We start from the raw sequence: 19,797 nt of genomic DNA, 5'->3' as shown, positions 1-19,797 counted from the left end.
AAAGGTGAGTGTAGGTAGGGAGTTAGGAAGGGGATAGGTCAGTCCAGGGAGGATGGACAGGGAGGACCAAGCGGAGACTCGGGGACCGCTTTGCAGAACACCTACGCTCGGTTCGCAACAAACAACTGCACCTCCCAGTCGCGAACCATTTCAACTCCCCCTCCCATTCCTCAGACGACATGTCCATCCTGGGCCTCCTGCAGTGCCACAACGATGCCACCCGAAGGTTGCAGGAACAGCAACTCATATTCCGCTTGGGAACCCTGCAGCCCAATGGTATCAATGTGGATTTCACAAGTTTCAAAATCTCCCCTCCCCCTACCGCATCCCAAAACCAGTCCAGCTCGTCCCTGCCTCCCTAACCTGTTCTTCCTCCCACCTATCCCCTCCTCCCACCTCAAGCCGCACCTCCATCTCCTACCAACCAACCTCATCCCGCCCCCTTGACCTGTCCGTCCTCCCTGGACTGACCTATCCCCTCCCTAACTCCCTACCTACACTCACCTTTACTGGCTCCATCCCCGCCTCTTCGACCTGTTTGTTTCCTCTCCACCTATCCTCTCCTCTATCCCTCTTCTATCCGCCTCCCACTCTCTCCCTATTTATTTCAGAACCCCCTTCCCCTCCCCCTTTTCTGATGAAGGGTCTAGGCCCGAAACGTCAGCCTCTCTGCTCCTATGATGCTGCTTGGCCTGCTGTGTTCATCCAGCCCTGCACCTTGTTGTCTCTACCCTGGAAGGACTCAGTGCACTTTGGAAATGGAAAAACCTTCCCAACCCCTTACAACCTTACTGACAAAAATTTGACTGGCTAGACTCCCAAATTTGATGTTCCTCAGATCCCCCCTGTCAAAAGCCTCCTGTGAGACTGTAATACACACATTGGAATGAACATTTTTTTTTCCCTTTATTCATTCATGGGATGAGGGCATTGCTGGCTCGGCAGCATTTATTACCCATCCCTAATTGCCCCAGAGAGCAGTTCAAAGTCAACCACATTTCTGTGGGTCTGGAGTTACAAGTAGGCCAGACCAGGTAAGGATGGCAGCTTCCTTCCCTAAAGGGCATTAGTGAACCAGATGGGTTTTTCCCCAACAATCGACAATGGGTCCATGGTCATCATTTGATTCTTAATTCCAGATATTTATTGAATTCAAATTCCACCATCTGCCATGGCAGGATTTGAGCCGGCATCCCCAGAACATTGTCTGGGCTTCTGGATTAACAGTCCAGCAATAATACCATTAGGCCATCGCTTCCCCTATAAATAAGGCATTTATTTATAAAGGCATAGGTGCATCACACTCAGATTTGAGATGGGACTGGTGGGATATTTTTAAAATCTACTTATTGCCAAATAAAGGGAGATTTTGGTCAGGCACTATAGCTTCTGCAGTAGATGGCAAATGGTATCAGCGATCCATGCAAAATGGCATGCTGCCTGGTAACCCTATAAAATCTGATGAGATGAATATTAGAGGGTGTTAACATACATGATCTGCCACAAGTGCAGGGATCACAAAGAGATGTTCAGTGTCTATTTTGTCACTTTTTAGCAAAATGTTATAGAAGTCCTACTTTTTCTACAACTCAACTCAAGCTTTTGATGGTCTTCTTGCATATTCCATTACTTTCACAGAAATCTAACAAATTCAGAATCAACGCATAAGAGTCAAAATGCTAACAACTGGCCATTCACAGTTAATGGACAAAAATGTAACCTTTATGGAAATTAATTCAGTCTTTTTCCCCCTAATTTTCTTCTATTGTGTTAAGGCCAGAACGTATACTTAGATTTTGTTTTCCTTTTGTCTGCAAAGTAGAACCATTTTTTTCTATGTTCTAAAATGGTGATTGCTCTCTTAGCAGCTATATATTCATTTTGTATTTTTGTCAAATAAAATTTACAAATTCCAAGTTATCATTATGTTGAGTCCTGTGCTATGTGCAATGCTTTGCAGAATATTCTTTGCCTCAAAAGAAAGTGGATGCTGGGTCAACTGAAGTTTTAAATACGTATTTTTAGTTTTATGTTCGCTTACGGCATTAGCAGAGCTGGCGAAACAGATGTGAGCAGCAGGTCAGCCACAATCGCCTTGAATGGAACAGCTGGCTTGATGGTCCGATTGGTCTATTCCTGTTTCTGTGTTCTGTGTTTCTGTGTTCCTAAAGCTACCAGGTAACAAAGAGAATCTATTGCATACACTTGATACTCTCTTGGTCCTGTGGACTAAAACACAACCATTACATGGGGTTATTGGAGTACACTGTACAACCCTGGTTTCTCATAGATATTATCTAACTGGCATATTTCTTTGTTCTTGTTCATGGTTTAGATGTGGCCAGATTTCATTGCAATTTCCTGATAGCACTGGTTGTACCCACTAAGGAGAATGGTTTGCTAGATTTTCAACATTAAATAAAACATTAGATTATTACATTTGCTGACTAACTGTGAAGTTGGAAGTGAGGGGTGTCCAATCATCAGCAGTACAGCCTCACAAAATTTACCAAGTCAGGGCTAATGTAACAAACCACACGACAGTACAAATATGGAAAGCCTCTCACATTGCAGCAGCACAATCTGGAAATTCTGGAGCACTAGACATCTAAGGAAGTGTCACTTGCAGAAATTTCATAACCCCTACCTTGAGAAGTCTACTGTCACACACATTTACCATTGCAGCTAAGCATGGCAGTGTGGCCATGGATGTTTGAAGCAGGTTGTTCCAGGAACTGAGTCTGCCGAGTTGGGTCCAGAGATGCTACAGCCACTCTAAAGGGTAGAATTTATTGTCAGCAATATTAATGAGCAACTGATTCACACATGCAAATAAAAGTTGCACTGTCCATTATGAAACCTCCACTAAAAGACAGGGCAGAAGAATTTAAAGAGGTTATGTATCATTGTCAATAGTAGTTTCTATCTAAATTACTCCAATTAATGTTGAAGCTACATTTGTTAGATTGCTACACAGCTGACTGCTGCTGAACTATTTTACAATGCCACCTGGTCTCTATTGTGAAAGTTTCAAGCAGTTAAACTGGAGAAGGAATTAGCTCCCAATAATTCTAAGAACTGCTGAGAGTAGTTCCACTTCCTTATAATTACTCTATTCAACAGGCTCCTGTCAATTTGACTGAATATATTTCCTCAATAATGTTATTTTGCTTAGTTACTATATCTTTGGTTTGGGTATCAGTGGAGAGATGTAAACGATATAGCTTAAAAAAACAAGTGTCAATGCATTTCAAATCATTTTCTTTTTTGCATCCTGCAATGTTTTTACCAAAAATGAAATCCTAGAACAAAAGCTCAAATAACATGCAACTAATATTGAAATATTCCCTAAAAATAAAGTGGTTCAAAATTCTGTTCTAAATTATGAATGGCTGAAACATCACACAGTGAGTGCTAATATTAGACGGGAAGCCACAGCAGTAGCTTCTATCAGACTGTGTAATTGATGACCTGAGTTTCAGCACACTGATTTTTGTACTTTGTCTTTCAGTGCATTGTGCCCGTTTTCAGCGACATACAAGACACACTGGTATACACAAATCATATAAGAACTGACATTTGTATCGCCTAACACATCACTCATAAACACCCCAAAGCACTGTAATGCAAAGGATTACTTTGGAGTGCACTCATGTTATATAGCAAATGCAACAGCTATCTATGTATGGCAGGGACGCACAAATAAAAATGTATTGCTGAATAAAAGCAGATTTCCTTTTTCAGCAATACTCACGTTTGATGGTACCAAACATCTTAAATAAAATAAGATGAAAAACCAGTTAATGTATTTTTGATGGTATTGGTTGCAGCAGGAATATTGGGCAACATATCGGAGCGTTTTTCTTCAAATAGTGAAATCTGATCATATGAACTTGGCCATAGCACAACATCATCCCATTTGACAATGCACCATTCCCTCAGCATAGTACTAAGATGTCAGCCAAGATGATGGGCTGAATTGTGCTATGAAAACAGTGGTGAGGCTAATTGCGCTCACCTTCATTTCTGGGACATTTGGGAAGCACCTTCTGTTGACCATACATATGCAGTGAAAAAATGCTAAAATTGGGAAATTGCTCTCTAGGATGCCCCGCTGCTGTAAAAGCTGCACAATAACAAAGTCTCGTTACCTGATTCAACACCCAAATGTATTGAACAGTGTGAGGTTTCTGTACTAATCTAACATACATAAACTAAACTCATGCGAAAAGGTAATGGTTTGCCCGTTTCAGTTCAATACACTTCTCATGGGTGATAGTCTACATTACAATCAAAACCCTTCTGCAGTTAAAAGCTTAGAGTCTCGTTCTTTCAGAATTCAATATTCCAACTGACACTTATAGTTCAGAAACTATTCTACTTACTAGCAATTCTCTGATAGGTCAATGAGATATATCATTGTTTGGGGACTTCACAAGCTTCAAAATCTCCCCTCCCCCTACCGCATCCCAAAACCAGCCCAGCTCGTCCCCGCCTCCCTAACCTGTCCTTCCTCCCACCTATTCCCTGCTCCCACCCCAAGCCCCACCCCCATCTCCTATCTACTAACTTCATCCCGCCCCCTTGACCTGTCCCTCCTCCCTGGACTAACCTATCCCCTCCCTACCTCCCCACCTACACTCACCTCTACTGGCTCCATCCCTGCCTCTTTGACCTGTCTGTCTCCTCTCCACCTATCTTCTCCTCTATCCATCTTCTATCCACCTCCCCCCCTCCCTATTTATTTCAGAACCCCCTTCCCCTCCCCCATTTCTGAAGAAGGGTCTAGGCCCGAAACGTCAGCCTTCCTGCTCCTCTGATGCTGCTTGGCCTGCTGTGTTCATCCGGCTCTGCACCTTGTTATCTCTATATCATTGTTTACCCTGAGCAGACCAATGCTTTGCAGGGGACATTGCACTATACTTGCTACTTCAGCTGCCAGTGCAACAGTTTACTATAGAACACTGGCAAATGCAAGTGCAGTGTACAATGAGTGACGCTAGTTTGGCACCAACCTCAAAATCCAGTTAAACATGCTCAAACCATAAACCAATCTGAAACCATAACCTTCCATCCTGGAGACAAAGGAAAACAACTAGACTCATTCAGACTTATTAGTGTCTCTGTTCTTTCAAACAATTTGGATCATGATGAAACTATTTAATTTGAAATAAAACCACAAACCTATTTACAAAGAATGCAAGTCAGTTGGAGACTGCCAGCTATGATGGTGATGCTGGGATATTTCAAGGATGAGGTAATATAGCATTTTTAAATTTGCCCTTTACTTTTTATCTTTGATTGTAATGTCTTCAGTTTGGTGGTTTCATTATAAGAAGTATTGTAGGCTAATGTTGGAATATGTTTGCATATTTCTGATGTTGATATTCTAAAGATCAGTCTGGATGTCAAGCATTTTACTGTGTACAGTCTCGATCTAGACAATAATGGAAATATTTTTTGAACAATACATCTATTTATGATCCTTTGCACAGGGTGCAGAGATTGATTATGACCCATTATTAGTAATATTATACCATATTCTCATAATCCACAGTACCTACCTGATTGTAGTTAACCATTTCTTCATTTTGTTTGTAATAATCACAATAAATCAACAAATAAAGGGAAATAAAATAATTGTAATATTCCCTCATTTGCTTTGAACTCCCTATCCAACCAAACTCAATGAAGGGAACTAAATATTACTGTGACCATTGGTATTTAAAGTAAGGTACCAATTTTCACAAATATTTTTAAAATATATATATTTGTAACATTCAAGACAGTACAGTGACATGACAAATTGCAGTACACATAATATTCAAGAAAGTAGCATTATCAGTTCATTAAAAGCATCATTAACAGAACTAAAAATGTTGGAAAGTAAGACTAATGTGTTGAAGATTTTTTTAATATTAACAATGTTATAAACAAAGTCCTACCAGCATCTTCAATGGAGAAGTAGAAAATATCACTTGTTGCGTTGTCACCTTCATGCAAAACATAGAAGATCTTCATGTCATCAATATCAGCTGTTAAAATGGAATTTACAGATAATGAATCATTTGATTGATATATTACTAAATGAATGTTTTCAATACCATCCTAAATGCATCAAGCCCCCATTTACGTTTTTCATTCTATTCTTGTAAATGCAAGTCAGCCATTAAATCTACAGGTTTATACACAGTTCTAAGTTAGTGGTCAATAAATATCCATCACTGGGTGCTTTGAAATCATTGAATTGAAGGAGTGGAATCTTTTATTACATTTTGCTTTACTACATTGAACAAGTAAACACAGAAAATGTAGGAAACTCTCAGCAAGTCTGGCAGTATCAATGCACAGAGAACTAAATTTAAATGAATCTAATAATGAGTTATTTATGTAAAACATTAGCTCTGGGCAGGAATTTCCAGATTTGTCTTCAAAGTGTGGGGTTGGGTATCACAATGCATAGACAACTCTACACTAAAATCAGCACTTCACTTGTACACGTTTTTAAAGATGTTAACCAAAAGTATATCACCTGTCTTTGTTGTTAATGAGAGGAATAGGCCATGACCTCAGTGAGGTCAGGAATGAAATCGGATGGGGTCTAAATATGCAAGCTGGAGTCTGCCCTTGCATTGTTTCTTTTCTGAAATTATCCAATTTGAGCCAATCAAATATTTAGTTAGATGTATCTGGTTGGTGAAATTTCTGTTTGTCAACTACATCCTTCTTACTGGGACAGTTCAAAACAAATTTTGTATAACTGTCATAAAGTTATTACCAAAATCCCAATGCCTCCGCGATCAGGTCTGTCAAAGGTAAAGTCTCCCTCAGGCACCTGAAAGCTTTCCAGTGGCTTTTGTGGAACACCACTTATGGTTAATAACAGCCATTCATCTCATTAACAAAAGCACAGATCACAAGATCACCAGATATAAACTTTCAGTGGACCACAATTACAGGAAAAGCCAAAGACATAATGGATCAGAGGAATGGTAGGAATTCCCAGTCAACAGAAGACATTCACATTTTTCTACATAAAGTTAAACGCTAAAGGACAATAGGAGTTTTAGTCAATGAATCATATGTCATGGTAAATTAGAATTTAGTTTTTAAATCTAGTCGAACATAGTAAATTCAAATGATAGGAATAAAGTATGCTTAAAGCATATTGGTTAGAAAAAATCAAATATGGGAACAGATCCTTTGCAGATAAACAATCTGAATGTTGATTGTGAATGATCTGTTTTAATAATGTTTTATATTGTTTTATACTGTTCGAATCCTAACAACTCTTAAAGAAAATACCCAAGGTTTAAAAAAAGTCTGCATCAATCGTCATTTGTCACTAAAAATGCAAATAATAATTTTACATCAATAGTTTCTGAAGGCAAAGCAAACAAACTGGAAGATTTCAACTTTGATTCATATTGTAAGCATCAAATAAAAAATATAAATTTCGTTTGGAAAAATGATTGCATGAGAATTAGCAGAATACATATTCATATACACATTGGTGTTGGGTCCACTTTGGTTGTCTTTTATACAAACAATTTGGATGAGAATTTAGGAGGCATGGTTAGTAAGTTTATGGATGACACCAAAATTTGTGGCATTGTCAACAGTGAAGAAGGTTATCTGAGATTACAAAGAGATCTTGATCAATTGGACCAATGGGCTGAGAAGTGGCAGATGGAGTTTAATTTGGATAAATGCGAGGTATTGCATTTTGGTAAAACAAACAAGGGCAGGACTTATACAGTTAATGGTAGGGCCTTGTCAAACAGAGAGACCTAGGGGTTCAGGTATATAGTTCTTTGAAAGTTACGTCACAGGTAGACAGAGTGGTTAAGAAGGCATACTTGCCTTCATTGCTCAGACCACTGAGTATAGGAGTTGGGACATCATGTTAAGATTGTACAGGATGTTAGTGAGGCCACTTTTGGAGGGCTGTGTACAGTTCTGGTTGCCATGCTGTAGGAAAGATATTATTAAATTGGAGAGGGGTCAGAAAAGATTTACCAGGATGTTGCCTGGACTGGAGAGTTTGAGTTATATGGAGCAGCTGGATAGGTTGGGACATTTTGCGCTAGAGCTTAGGAGGTTGAGGTTTATAAAATCATGAGGGGCATAGATATGGTGAATAACAATGGTCTTTTCCCCAGGGTGGGGGAGTTCAAACTAGGTGGCTTATTTTTAAGGTTAGAAGAAAATGATTTAAAAGTGACCTGAGGAGCAACTTTCTCACACAGAGGGTGGCTCGTATGTGGAATCAACTTCCAGAAGAAGTGTAGATGCAGGTATAGTTTAAAAGACATTTGGATAGGTACATGAATAAGAAAGGTTTAGAGGGGTATAGGCTAAACACAGACAAGTGGGACTAGTTTAGTTTTGGAAAATTGTTCAGCATGGACGACTTGAACTGAAGGGTCTATTTCTGTGGTCTATGATTCTAAGACACTCAAAATGCTCTGAGATTGAGAATTCCATAAATTAACAACTCTTTGAATGAAGTAATTTACGTTTTGCTCATTCCTAAATGATCAACTCCTTAACTTAACAGTGACCTCCATGATTTTGAATCACCGACCAGGGGAAACAATCTCTCAGTTAAAAGTTAATCATATGGAGAAAAATATCAGGGTGTGCCTATTCTACTGTTTTCCTTAACAAAGGCAAGTTAGAGGTGACAACCAAATACTTTTGGCACTCTTTCAGTGAGGTTGGTCTTAGTCTGCTCTAAGCTTATACTTGACTAATTCTAATTTATGTCCATTGCCTGTAGTCACCTTGCATATGAAAAATTTCTACCATTTACTGACTTTATTTATCTATATCTTCTAAAACAATATACCTCAATGAGGTGTTTCCTTAAAACTACTTGTTCCGAGGCTACAGGTCAAGAAACATTTTGAATTTATATTAAAGCTAATTCTTTATAATAGAACATGTCTCATTGCTTTTCTACGCATCTTCTCTATAGGATATAGATTTTATTATGATTTACTGACCAAAATCATACACTTGTGTCTGAAACACTTTATTCAGTAATTTTGCATTCAACCAGCTGTGCCTTTGGTGCATCCCCACACACTTTTACAAATTATTCGTAATTGTTCCTTCATCTGTCCTCAAAGTTCTGAAATTCTCCCCTTAGGTATGTTCATGTCTTCTCTTTCCTATTCTTTAAGGATAATACTTATAATCCAACTTAGTAATCAAGATTTTTGTCAGATATCCCAAAATCATCTTCTTTGACTTCATATCAACTTAGAGCTCAGAGTATATGATCCCCTAGAAAAATGTGAAAATGAGATGGTTGAATTTAGTATTCAATTTGAAGGTGAGAAACATAGGCCAGAAACAAAAACAGAAATTTCTGGAGAAACTCAGCTGATCTGGTAGTATCTATGGAAAGAGAAACACAGTTAGTAATGAAAGGTCACTAGGCTCAAAAATTGTTGAATTCTTTACTGCAGAGGGCTGTCAAGATTGGGAGACAATAAGGTCTGCAGATGCTGGAAGCCAGAGTCAATAGATGTGAAGCTGGAAAAGCATGGCAGGTCAGACAGCTTTGAAGGAGCAGGTAAGTCAACATTACAGGCCAAAGACTGGGTTGTTAAGTACATTCAAGGCTGAGGTGGACAGATTTTTAATCAGTAAGGGAATCAAGAATTATGGGGATAAGGTGCTAGAAGGTGGAGTCGAGGACTATCAGTCAGCCATGATTTTACTGAATGACAGAGCAGCTCAATGGCCTGAACTGATAAAGCAGATTCGATGGGGCAAATGGAATTCTTCTATTCCTACATCTTGCGGTCTTATTTCTGTGAATGGTGTTTGTTATCATAATATTTGTGTCACAGTCCGGTCAGTTTCACAATTGGGTGAAATAAGTTAAAATTGTCACTTAGCTGAGGTATTATTAATGGAGGCATAGAATACAAGAGCAGTGAGGTTAATCTGAGCTGATATAAAACAGGAGTTAAGTCACAGCTAGAGTATTATGTACATTTCTGGGCACCATACTTAAGGAAGGATGTAAACATGTGGATAGAATGCAGAAGAGGTTTAAAAGCTCCAGGGATGAGAAACTTCACTTATGAAGATAGCTTTGAGAAAGTTTAAGTAGGTAGTGAGGCAGAAGAAAGGAAATTATAGACTGATTAGCCTGACCTCAATCGTTGTTACGAGTTTAGGAGCCATTATTAAGGATCAGATTGTGGAGTACTTGGAAATACATGGTAAAACAGGCCTGAGTCAACACGGATTCATCAAAGTGAGGTCATGCTGGACAAATCTGTTAGAATTCTTTGAAGAGGTAATGAACAGGTTAGACAAAGGAGAGCCAGTAAACGTTATCCATTTGGATTCCAAAAGGCTTTGACAAAGTGCCGCACAGCAAGCTGCTACATCAGACAAGAGCCCATGGTGTTAGGAGCAAGGTACTAGTATGGATTGAGGACTGGCTCTGGCAGAAGGCAGACAGTGGGGATAAAGGGGTCTTTTTCAGGATGGCAGCTAGAGGAGCTCCACAGGAGTCAGTTTTGGGGCCACAACTATTCAAGTCATTCATTAAGAATCAAGAAGGCGCAAAAATAGTGTTGAAGAAGCGCGGGGGCTGCTGTAGGACAAGGACATGCTAAGTGGCAGGTGGAATATAATGTGGGAAAGTGTAAGGTTATGCGCTTTGGTAAGAAAAATAGAGGCATAGATTATTTTCTAAATGGGGAGAATCTGAAACACAAAATGACTTAAGAGCGCTAATTCAGAATTGTGTTAAGGTTAACATGCAGGTTCAGTTGACAGTTAAGAAGGCAAATGCACTGTTAGCTTCATTTCAAGAGGGCTAGAATATAATAGCAGGGATGTACTGCTGAGATTGTGTAATGCTCTGGTCACACCACATTTGGAGCAGTTTTGGGCCCCGTATCTAAGGAAATTTGTGTTGGCCTTGGAGCAGGTCCAGAAGAGGTTCACAAGAATGATCCCAGAGATGAAGGGCTTGTTGTATGAAGAACGATTAAGGACTCTAGGTCTGTACTCGATGGAGTGTAGAAGGACGAAGGGAATCTCATTGCAACTCACACAGTACTGAGAAGCCTGGATAGAGTGGGCATGGACAAGATCGTTCCACTAGTAGGGGAGTCTAGGATCTAAGGACATAGTCTCAGAGTGAAAGGTTGACCATTTAAAATTGACATGAGAAAGAGTTTCTTCAGCTGAAGGGTGGTGAATCTGTGGAACTCATTTCTACAGAGGGCGTGGAGACCAAGGCATTGAGTGTTTTTAAGTCAAAGATAGATTGATTAATAAGGGGATCAAGGGTTATGGAGAGGAAGAAGGAGAAGAGGGTTGAGAAAGATATCAGCCGTGACTAAATGGCAGAGCAAACTCGATGAACCAAATTCTGCTCCTATGTCTTATGGTCTTATGATATAAGATGGAATTGTTGGCCTTGGAGAAGACAAAGATGAGATTTGTTTGAATTTTTCAAAATCACCAAAGGTCTGGACAAAATAGACAGGGAGAAACTCTTCCTACTTGTAAACAGATAAAGAACAGAAAGTGATTAAGTAAAGAAGTAGATGTGATGCGAGAAGAACCGTTACATACAGCGAGTGGTGGCATGCTGGTTTAGTAGTTAGCACTGGCGTTTCATAGATCCAGGGATCCAGGTTCAATTTCAGCCTCGAGTGATGTCTGTGTGGAGTTTGCATATTCTCCCCATCTCTGCATGGATTTCCTTTGGATGCTCCAGTTTCCTCCCACAGTCCAAAGATGTGCAGGTTAGATGGATTAGCCGTGCTAAATTGCCCATAGTGTCTAAGCAAGTGTAGGTTAGGTGGACTAGCCATGGAAAATACAGTGTTACGGGGATAGGGTGGATGGGTCTGGATGGGATGCTCTCCAGAGGGGTGCTGCAGACTCGATGAACCAAATAGCCTGCTTCCACACTGTAGGGATTCTATGATTCTAAGTGAAATGCACTGGCTAGAAGTATAATGGTGACAAATTCAATTCAAGCATTCAAGATGCTTGTTTAAATAGAAATTACATGCAGGGTTACAAGAAAAAGGGGGAGGATAATGCTAAGTCATAATGCTCATTCAGAGAGGTGGTACACACATGATTGGTCAACTAGCCTTCTTCAACACTATTACTATTAATCCTTCAACCAATTCAGTTTCATTGAATTTCTGCTTGTGGTACACATATACTAATATTCTTTGCAGAATCTCGCTTCTGCACATTAAATGACAGCTGTTATCAGCATACTCATTCCATTAATTGGTCTAATTTTCTGCTGAAATATTTTACAGTCCTGCTCATTCACATCAACTCCTACCATCTTTTTGCATTTGTCAACAAAAATTGAATATTGTACTTCTTGGTGGCAAATCCCAACTAAGCATAAGACTTTCAACACAGAATAAACAGCAACTCAGCACTAACCGCTGATGAAACCTGGAGTTAACCTCATCTGTACAACCCTCAGTCATATAACATAATATATTTACCCACTGTCCACCTGCAGAAAGTTTGCAATAAAGGTGCTTTTATACCACTACACTCAAAGGTTCGAGGTACATCAATTCAAGCTGTTAATTAGGAACTTTTTTTAATATTGATAGATAACAAAATAACCTGAGGGACAATCATAGCCATAGATGGTGGACCTGAATGGACTCCCCAAATATGTGAAGAAATTGTATCCAAATAGATGGATGGCTGTATCAATTGATAACTTGCTTTTCTATATTTCAAGGAACACCTTAAAATTCAAAAATGATTGAAATATTTTATACCAAAACATGAGTCAAATAGGAAGATGCTTTATTTTTCTTTGTAAACAAAATAAATGCATTTCTACTGACTAACTGAAAATCCTTTTCATAAAATGTGCTGAAAAAGTAATATTTCCTATGACAATGACATGGTCTAAACATATCAAATTCATAAAAACCCAAAAGAACTGCGGATGCTGGAAATCAGAATAAAAAACAAATTGCCAGAAAAGCTCAGCAGGTCTGGCAGCATTTGTGGAGAGAAATCAGACTTAACATTTCACGTTCAGTGACCTTTCCTCAGAACATGAACAAAATTCATGCTTTTGTTTTCTATGTTTTAACTCTTTTCAAATCATGACATCAAAGATTGTCAAAGATTATTTAACTTGGTTCACTATTATCCATTCTTTTGCCCGCTTTGGATGTTTATGACTCAAAGCTCTAAAGAATAACTTTCAAAATAGTATAGGTAATTGTTTTGATAATTAATGTCACTGCATATTAGACCAATGTCTCAAAAACTTTTAAGAGAGCTTACACCAACTTAATGAATGTTCACCATGTTGATTACGATCTGCATCTAATAAAGATTGTACCAGATTCTGCTGTGATCCTTTATCTACACAAGACACCAATTTACTTACATTTTTTTAGCAGTTTGGGGAAAGTGTATTACCTAAGAACCTCTTGGCGAACCACTTGACTAACCACTTCTAACTTCAAAGTATTTTTAAAATAAAACAGTTTTCATAAACCAAATCCTTCATTCCACTGACAATGTGACACAAATCATTTCAACTTTTAATTCTGTTACTTTGTTCATTTGTTTTGAACTTTCATTTGTTTTGAACTCCCTTTATAGGGCTGCTAACACTTCACCAGACCTCACTAATCAGAGTTGGAAAGGTCAATTTTTGTTCATTCAGTTCCAGCAAAAGCAGTTATGTAAGGATAAAAAGCATACAAAAACTTTATTGTGTAAATAAAAGTGTTCAAATGCCTGATGTATTATTTGATGCCCTCTTAGTGCAAATTATGCTCAGCTACCAGAAATGTTGCTTCAGCACTAATCACTCTTGAGGAGCAAATTATTGAGCTGCAGATATATGGGCAAAAATGCAACAAAACAGACATAACAGTGAGCCAGCACATGTAAAAGACTTCATTGTTCTCAAGCCACAAGCTACTTGTTCATGTTGTTCTTTGTAAACCTAAATATTTGATGATACTATACAAATTAAACTAGATATCCAATTTAGCTTATGCACAATTGATTGTTATTCTTTAATACAGAGATTAAACATACACTAAGAAATCATTTCAGAAAATATTTTGTGTGAAACATAGTTCTGAAAATGTTTTGCACACTAACCTTGGCTGAATGTGGTGACACTGTCATTACCCAAATTAGTGTTAATGATGTAGCCATGCTCTGGCCCCTCTGTAATCCTAAACTTCAGGCACTTGTGTGGGCTATCGCGGTCTTCGGCCTTCAGTGCCTTGCTGGAAATCAGAAACCCAAGGAGACCAGTGTGCATAATTCGAACGGTTGGAGCCCCTTTATTGACAACAACTTGTGGAATACTATTATCAACTGCTGATATTTGGATCTTCATCATCTGAGGCCTGCGGGTTTCAAACACAGTATCTGGGAAAACATAATATTCAGTGTGTGCGCCATCAGTTATTGTGAAAGAGAAGCTGTCTTCAAACGTCTCCGTGCCATCATGCCTGTAGCTAATAAGATTTTCGTTGAGATCCTGCTTGGTGAAGCTTGAGATTGGTTGGCTCCCATTAAATAACAATTGACCATGAACAGGAACTTGGGTGATTGTGAAATGTAGATGATAGTCTGGAGCGTCACGGTCCTCAACTGTGAGTTCAAATGGAGTGATAAGTTTCATTTTCCCTTCACTCACAACAAGATCGTTAACCTTGAGTATGGGTTTCTTATTGTCTACATCCGTTATTGAAACGCAAAAAGTACGAAAAACTGGATTGTAACCATCAGTCACCTCAAACTCAAAACTGTCTATTTTAATTTCATCATCTGAGATGTGGATGTGATAGGTTTTGTTTCCTGCTAATTGTAACTGAGTGAAGGAGGTAATTGGGTCACCAGGATTATCAGTCTTCTCTAGATGACCATGACTTGGGGCACGTGTGATGCTGAATCTTAAGTATTCATCAGGGCTATTAATATCACTGGTACTCAGTAAGTCAGTGGTCAGTGTAACCTTCCCGCCTTCCTTCAGTGTAACTCCTTTGTTAATTACTTCTGGGAATAACATATCAATGCTGCCAATGGTAATAATGAAATAACGGTCAATTCGGGTGTTGATGCCATCCGTTACATCAAATTTAATGAGATCACGTACTCCTTCTTGGCCAGTGTGCACATACTGAATCAATCCTTTATCAATTTCATCCTGAGTAAAATTCATGCCAACAGTGATATTCTGAAGCACATCACCATCTTTCATCAGATGCTGCAATAAACCTTGATTTTGGCTATAACGTCAATGGTGTGGTGGTGTATGCTCATACCAGTGGGGAAATTGGGACTCAGAAGAAAAATGATTCCTTCAACTTGACTATATCTGACATGTCAAATGAATGGATTGTTGGTGGAAACAAAGTTCATGGAGTCAGAGTTCAAGTCACTATTTTGCCTGTGGACAGTGTGGTACCTGAGGTCATTATTGGTGTAAGTCAATGTTTTGTCATCTGAATCTAAGTCTGTTGCTTTTAGGATTCTGTTGGTTATCAGCTTTGTTTCACCTATTTCAACTTCCAGACCATTATTAATGGCCATCTGTGGTGTTTCATCATCAACAAGAATGATCATGATGAGGACTGTCTTATCCACTGTATGTTTGCCATCTGTCAGTCTAATGTCAAAGCTGTCTTCTTTGGTCTCAGAATCATCATGTTCATATACAATTTTTGAACCAACTGAAATTTCCTCTAGGGTAAAATTTTTGACTGGAAGAGTACCTTGTGCTAATTGTTGCATAATCTGCCCATGTTTAGATGGCTTGATTATATAATAAAGCTCATTAGCAGGGATGTCTGCATCAGCTGCATTCAAAATTGGAGTGTCGACAACAAGGCTCATCCCCTCCATCACAACAAACTCACGGATTAAAATCTCTGGCTGTTCGCCATTAGTTGGAATGATGACTATTGGGAAGAAGTGACGCCGAGAGAAATTAATGCCATCTGAACAACGGAAGGTGAACCTGTCCTCGATCTTTTCGACATCTTTGTGAATGCTTTGCACGTATTAGATATGCTGATCTTGAATGTCTTTAATTGTAAATGCACTAATGGCAGTGCCAATCCTTGACTTCTCAGACCCAGAAGCTGGAGAAATATTTTCAACATATCCAAAAGTAGATTGAACAATGATTGTGCACAAAATATCATCTTTAGGAGTATCTAAATCTTCAGCATTAAGGTTTACCAGTGTAATGACATTCTTGTCCCCCTCTAAAACAGTATATTGCACACCAATAATGACCTCAGGTACCACACTGTCCACAGGCAAAATAGTGACTTGAACTCTGACTCCATGAACTTTGTTTCCACCAACAATCCATTCATTTGACATGTCAGATATAGTCAAGTTGAAGGAATCATTTTTCTTCTGAGTCCCAATTTCCCCACTGGTATGAGCATACACCACCACACCATTGATGATATCCTCCTGGGTGAACCTCTCCGCTAATAATCCGTTGACTAATACCTCACCAAGTTTAGGGGGTTCTTCCACTATGAAGGTCAACATTAAGTCATCAGTATCTTCATCAGTGCCCTGGATAACATTAGTGGTAATTTTGGTGGCCCCATTCTCAAGAACATCGATGTGAGAGCCAAGCAGCCCTTCAGGAAGCATAATAGTTGGTATCTCATCATCTACTGGTCGGACTGTAACTCTGATAGTAACTGGCACTTTATGGACCCTGTCGCCAACGTCTATTTTAAATGAATCATTTGTAGACTCATCACCACTATGCCAGTACACAATCCGGCCACTTGCAATATCATCCAAGATAAATGCTTCACCTACAGAAATTGTGATGCCTACATATTGTAAATGGCCATGCTTTGGAACTTGTGTCAAGGTGAATGTTATTTTGTCCTCCTCAGTATCCTGATCAGTGGCATCTACCTCTGCTCTGGTTAAAATAAAGTGACCCCGTTCGTGTACAGTGAAACCAGTGTTAGTGATCTGAGGAGGTTTATTGTCCACTGGCTGTAAAAATTTTGTGAAAGTGCCCTGCACAGAATTGCCCGCAGTGTCCTCCACCAAGTAGGTCCATTGGATCACTCGGGGAGTGATGCCCAGCTCCTGGTTTGGGGGCCTGTAGGCGACCTTGTGGTGATTCACTTGGGCCTGGGTGAACTCGGTGAGAACCACCGCGGGGTTTTCGGTCAGAACGATCCTCCCGGTCTTGACCGGATGGTTCTCAGCGTCGGAATCCAGGTCAGTGTAGCGCAGGAACTTCTTCCTGAAGTGGGTGAGCTCGTATTCCTTCACCTCCATTTGGAGGAGGCTGCCCGGGAACAGTTCTGGCGGGATATCGTCAATCGGTTGGATTTTCACGGTGAAGGTGTGCTCGCCGGACTGGTTGGGCGGGTCGTTGTCGTCCTGTACCCGGAAGGTGAATGTGTCGGTCAGCGTGCTGCTGCTTTGAGGCCCGATGTGGCGGTAGTACAACTTACCGTCCAGGATGTCCTGCTGGGACCACTCGGTCACCATCTTCTCGTACAGCTCCTGGCTCGGCATGGCCGTCCAGGAAGAGGGTTGGTCGGGCAGGTCCGACTGCCTGAGCAGGAAGACGCCGATTTTGGAGCAGGGAGGCTGCAGGACGAAGCGGATGGTGGAATCCTCCGAATCGATGTCGGTGGCGCTCAGGGTAAACGGGGAGATCTGCAGCATCTGGTTCTTGAAGAGGACCAGGCCGGTGTTGGCGTTGATAACCGGAGGCTCATCATCGGTCGGTGCAATAGTGATGGGGAAGAGGAACTCCACCTGATGCCTGCCATCGCTCAAACGGAAGACGATGTTGTCGCTGTAAGTGTCCGAGTCGTCGTGCTGGTACACCAACAAGCCGCTGTCCACATCGGCCGCCGTGAACGACTTGCGGCGCTCGCCCAGCACGGTGAGCTCGCCGTGCCTCAGACCGGCCACCACCGTCAGCCGGAGCCGCTGGATCGGCTCGTCCTCGTTGCTGAGCTGCAGGTTGAGTCCGCCGGCCAGAGCCCGCGACTGGCCTTCGAATAGCAGCTGCCCGCTGTTCCTGGTGGCCAGCGGCGCCAGCGTGTTCATGGGCTTTACTAGGAACATGAAGGCGAAGCTGTCTGACCTGGCTCCCTCGGTGTCCACCACCTCCAGCTCCAGCTGGAAGATCCTCCCCACGTCTGAGTCTCCTCCAGGAGGCTGGTATGCGATGTTCAGTTCCCTGATATCCCTCTGCGAGAAGGAGGTGATCGCCAGGTTCTGGTCGTCCGTGCTGATGATGTGACCCTGCCGGGGCCCTAGCCCTGAGCTGATGGTAAAGACGAGGTGGTCCGCCGACGTCTCCAGGTCCTCAGCCGCCAGCATGTCCGGGGTGATGGCCGTCAGCACGAACTGGTCCACTTCCATCATCATTAGGGCCTCGAAGCTAGGCTTGGGCGGCGTATTCTCAGCGCCCTCCCGGATCCTCACCATCACCTGGAAATACTCCTGCCTCAGCGGGCTGCCCTGCCAGTCCAACAGCTCCACCAGCATGGGGATGTAGTCCCTGTTGGGTGAGGTTCCCCACGCCGTGTGCTCATAGCGGATGCCCGAGCTCAAGAAGCGGTCGCAGTCCACCATCTGACCCGGGGTCAGATTGAGCAGCCGACCGTACCTGGGCAGACCACTGGCGCCCAGCAGGACGCCCAGCTTGCAGCTTTCCGAGCCTCTGTTGAAGGTGTAGCCCAGCACCTTGTGATCGATCGCGTTGCTGGTGCCCCTCAACTTGTCGAGGAGCAGCGGGACGTTCCGGGTAAGGATCTGCAGCTGCTGGAACACCACCTCGACCTCCAGCATGAAGGGCACAATGATCGTGTCGCTCTGGCTATCGTACCTGAGTTGCAACCTCACACGGTCCCGGTTCGGGCTCCTGGAGCCGAAATGAGTGTACTTGACATTCTCTGGGCCGAAGTCACAGGGGAATTTCTTGGGCGACAACATGCCGTGTCTCTGAGAGAGGGGGTCGTTCTCCAACACCGTGACCAAACACCTATCCCCCGGCCGCACTTGGATCACCAGGTCGCTGCTGGGGTCGATGTGGACCCACCTGCCGACCGGGACTCTCACTCCGCTGTTCGCCAGCAGCACCGAGGTCGGGCTCACTTCGTGCACCAGAAAAGGCTCGATCTGCCCCTGAGTACTCCCTGCCATCAGCAGCAGCAAGTTCAGCGAAACGACAGCCTGGAGCCGAGAGCTGGCACTCAGTCTGCAACTCCACACGGCCATCATCTCGGGGGCTGAAACTTCCCAACCACCGGCCATCGGTTCCCGCTGCATCTCTCCAGGGGACACCACCGCTCACTCACCGAAACCAGGCACTGCAGCCCGCTGCCAACTCCAGGTAAAACTGTGATCGGACAATCCCAATCACAGACCCCCACACTCTTACCATAGGGACAGACTCCGCCCTCACTACAGACCCCGACCACAAGCCCCAGCCCTCACTACACAGACCGCCGCCTACAGAATACCCCCCTCCAGACAATACCACCGACTTACCACCGGCCCCTACCCTGTCCACAGACCCAGCTCCCCAACTGTAGACCCCACCTGGAATATTCTGCCAGGGTCAGGCTTTTAAAAAAAATATATTATGGGATGTGAACGTCTGTGACATCGATTGTTGCTACATCACCTGAGAGGTGGTCTCTTTTAGAGAGGACATTGATTTTCGTTTTATTCATTCCTGAGATGTGAATCAGGAACAAAAACAAAGTTGCTGGA

At 41.8% G+C, this 19,797-nt stretch overlaps 1 protein-coding gene across 1 annotated transcript in view; it reads right to left on the bottom strand.

Moving 5' to 3' along the window:
• Positions 1-19,335, bottom strand: part of frem3 (Fras1 related extracellular matrix 3) — a 211,929-nt gene extending 192,594 nt beyond the window's left edge. Inside the window, 3 exon segments of the mRNA XM_048607471.1 lie at positions 5,946-6,035; positions 14,161-15,306; positions 15,489-19,335. Of these exon segments, the coding sequence (XP_048463428.1) occupies positions 5,946-6,035; positions 14,161-15,306; positions 15,489-19,335 (5,083 nt within the window).
• Positions 19,336-19,797: the final 462 nt, after the last annotated feature.

The sequence above is a fragment of the Rhincodon typus genome, chromosome 1 (genome assembly GCF_021869965.1).
Source record: "Rhincodon typus isolate 14 chromosome 1, sRhiTyp1.1, whole genome shotgun sequence".
In the NCBI taxonomy this organism is placed as follows: domain Eukaryota; kingdom Metazoa; phylum Chordata; class Chondrichthyes; order Orectolobiformes; family Rhincodontidae; genus Rhincodon; species Rhincodon typus.
The sequence above is the reverse complement of the archived record's forward strand: the minus strand, read 5'-3'. Positions and strand labels throughout refer to the sequence as shown.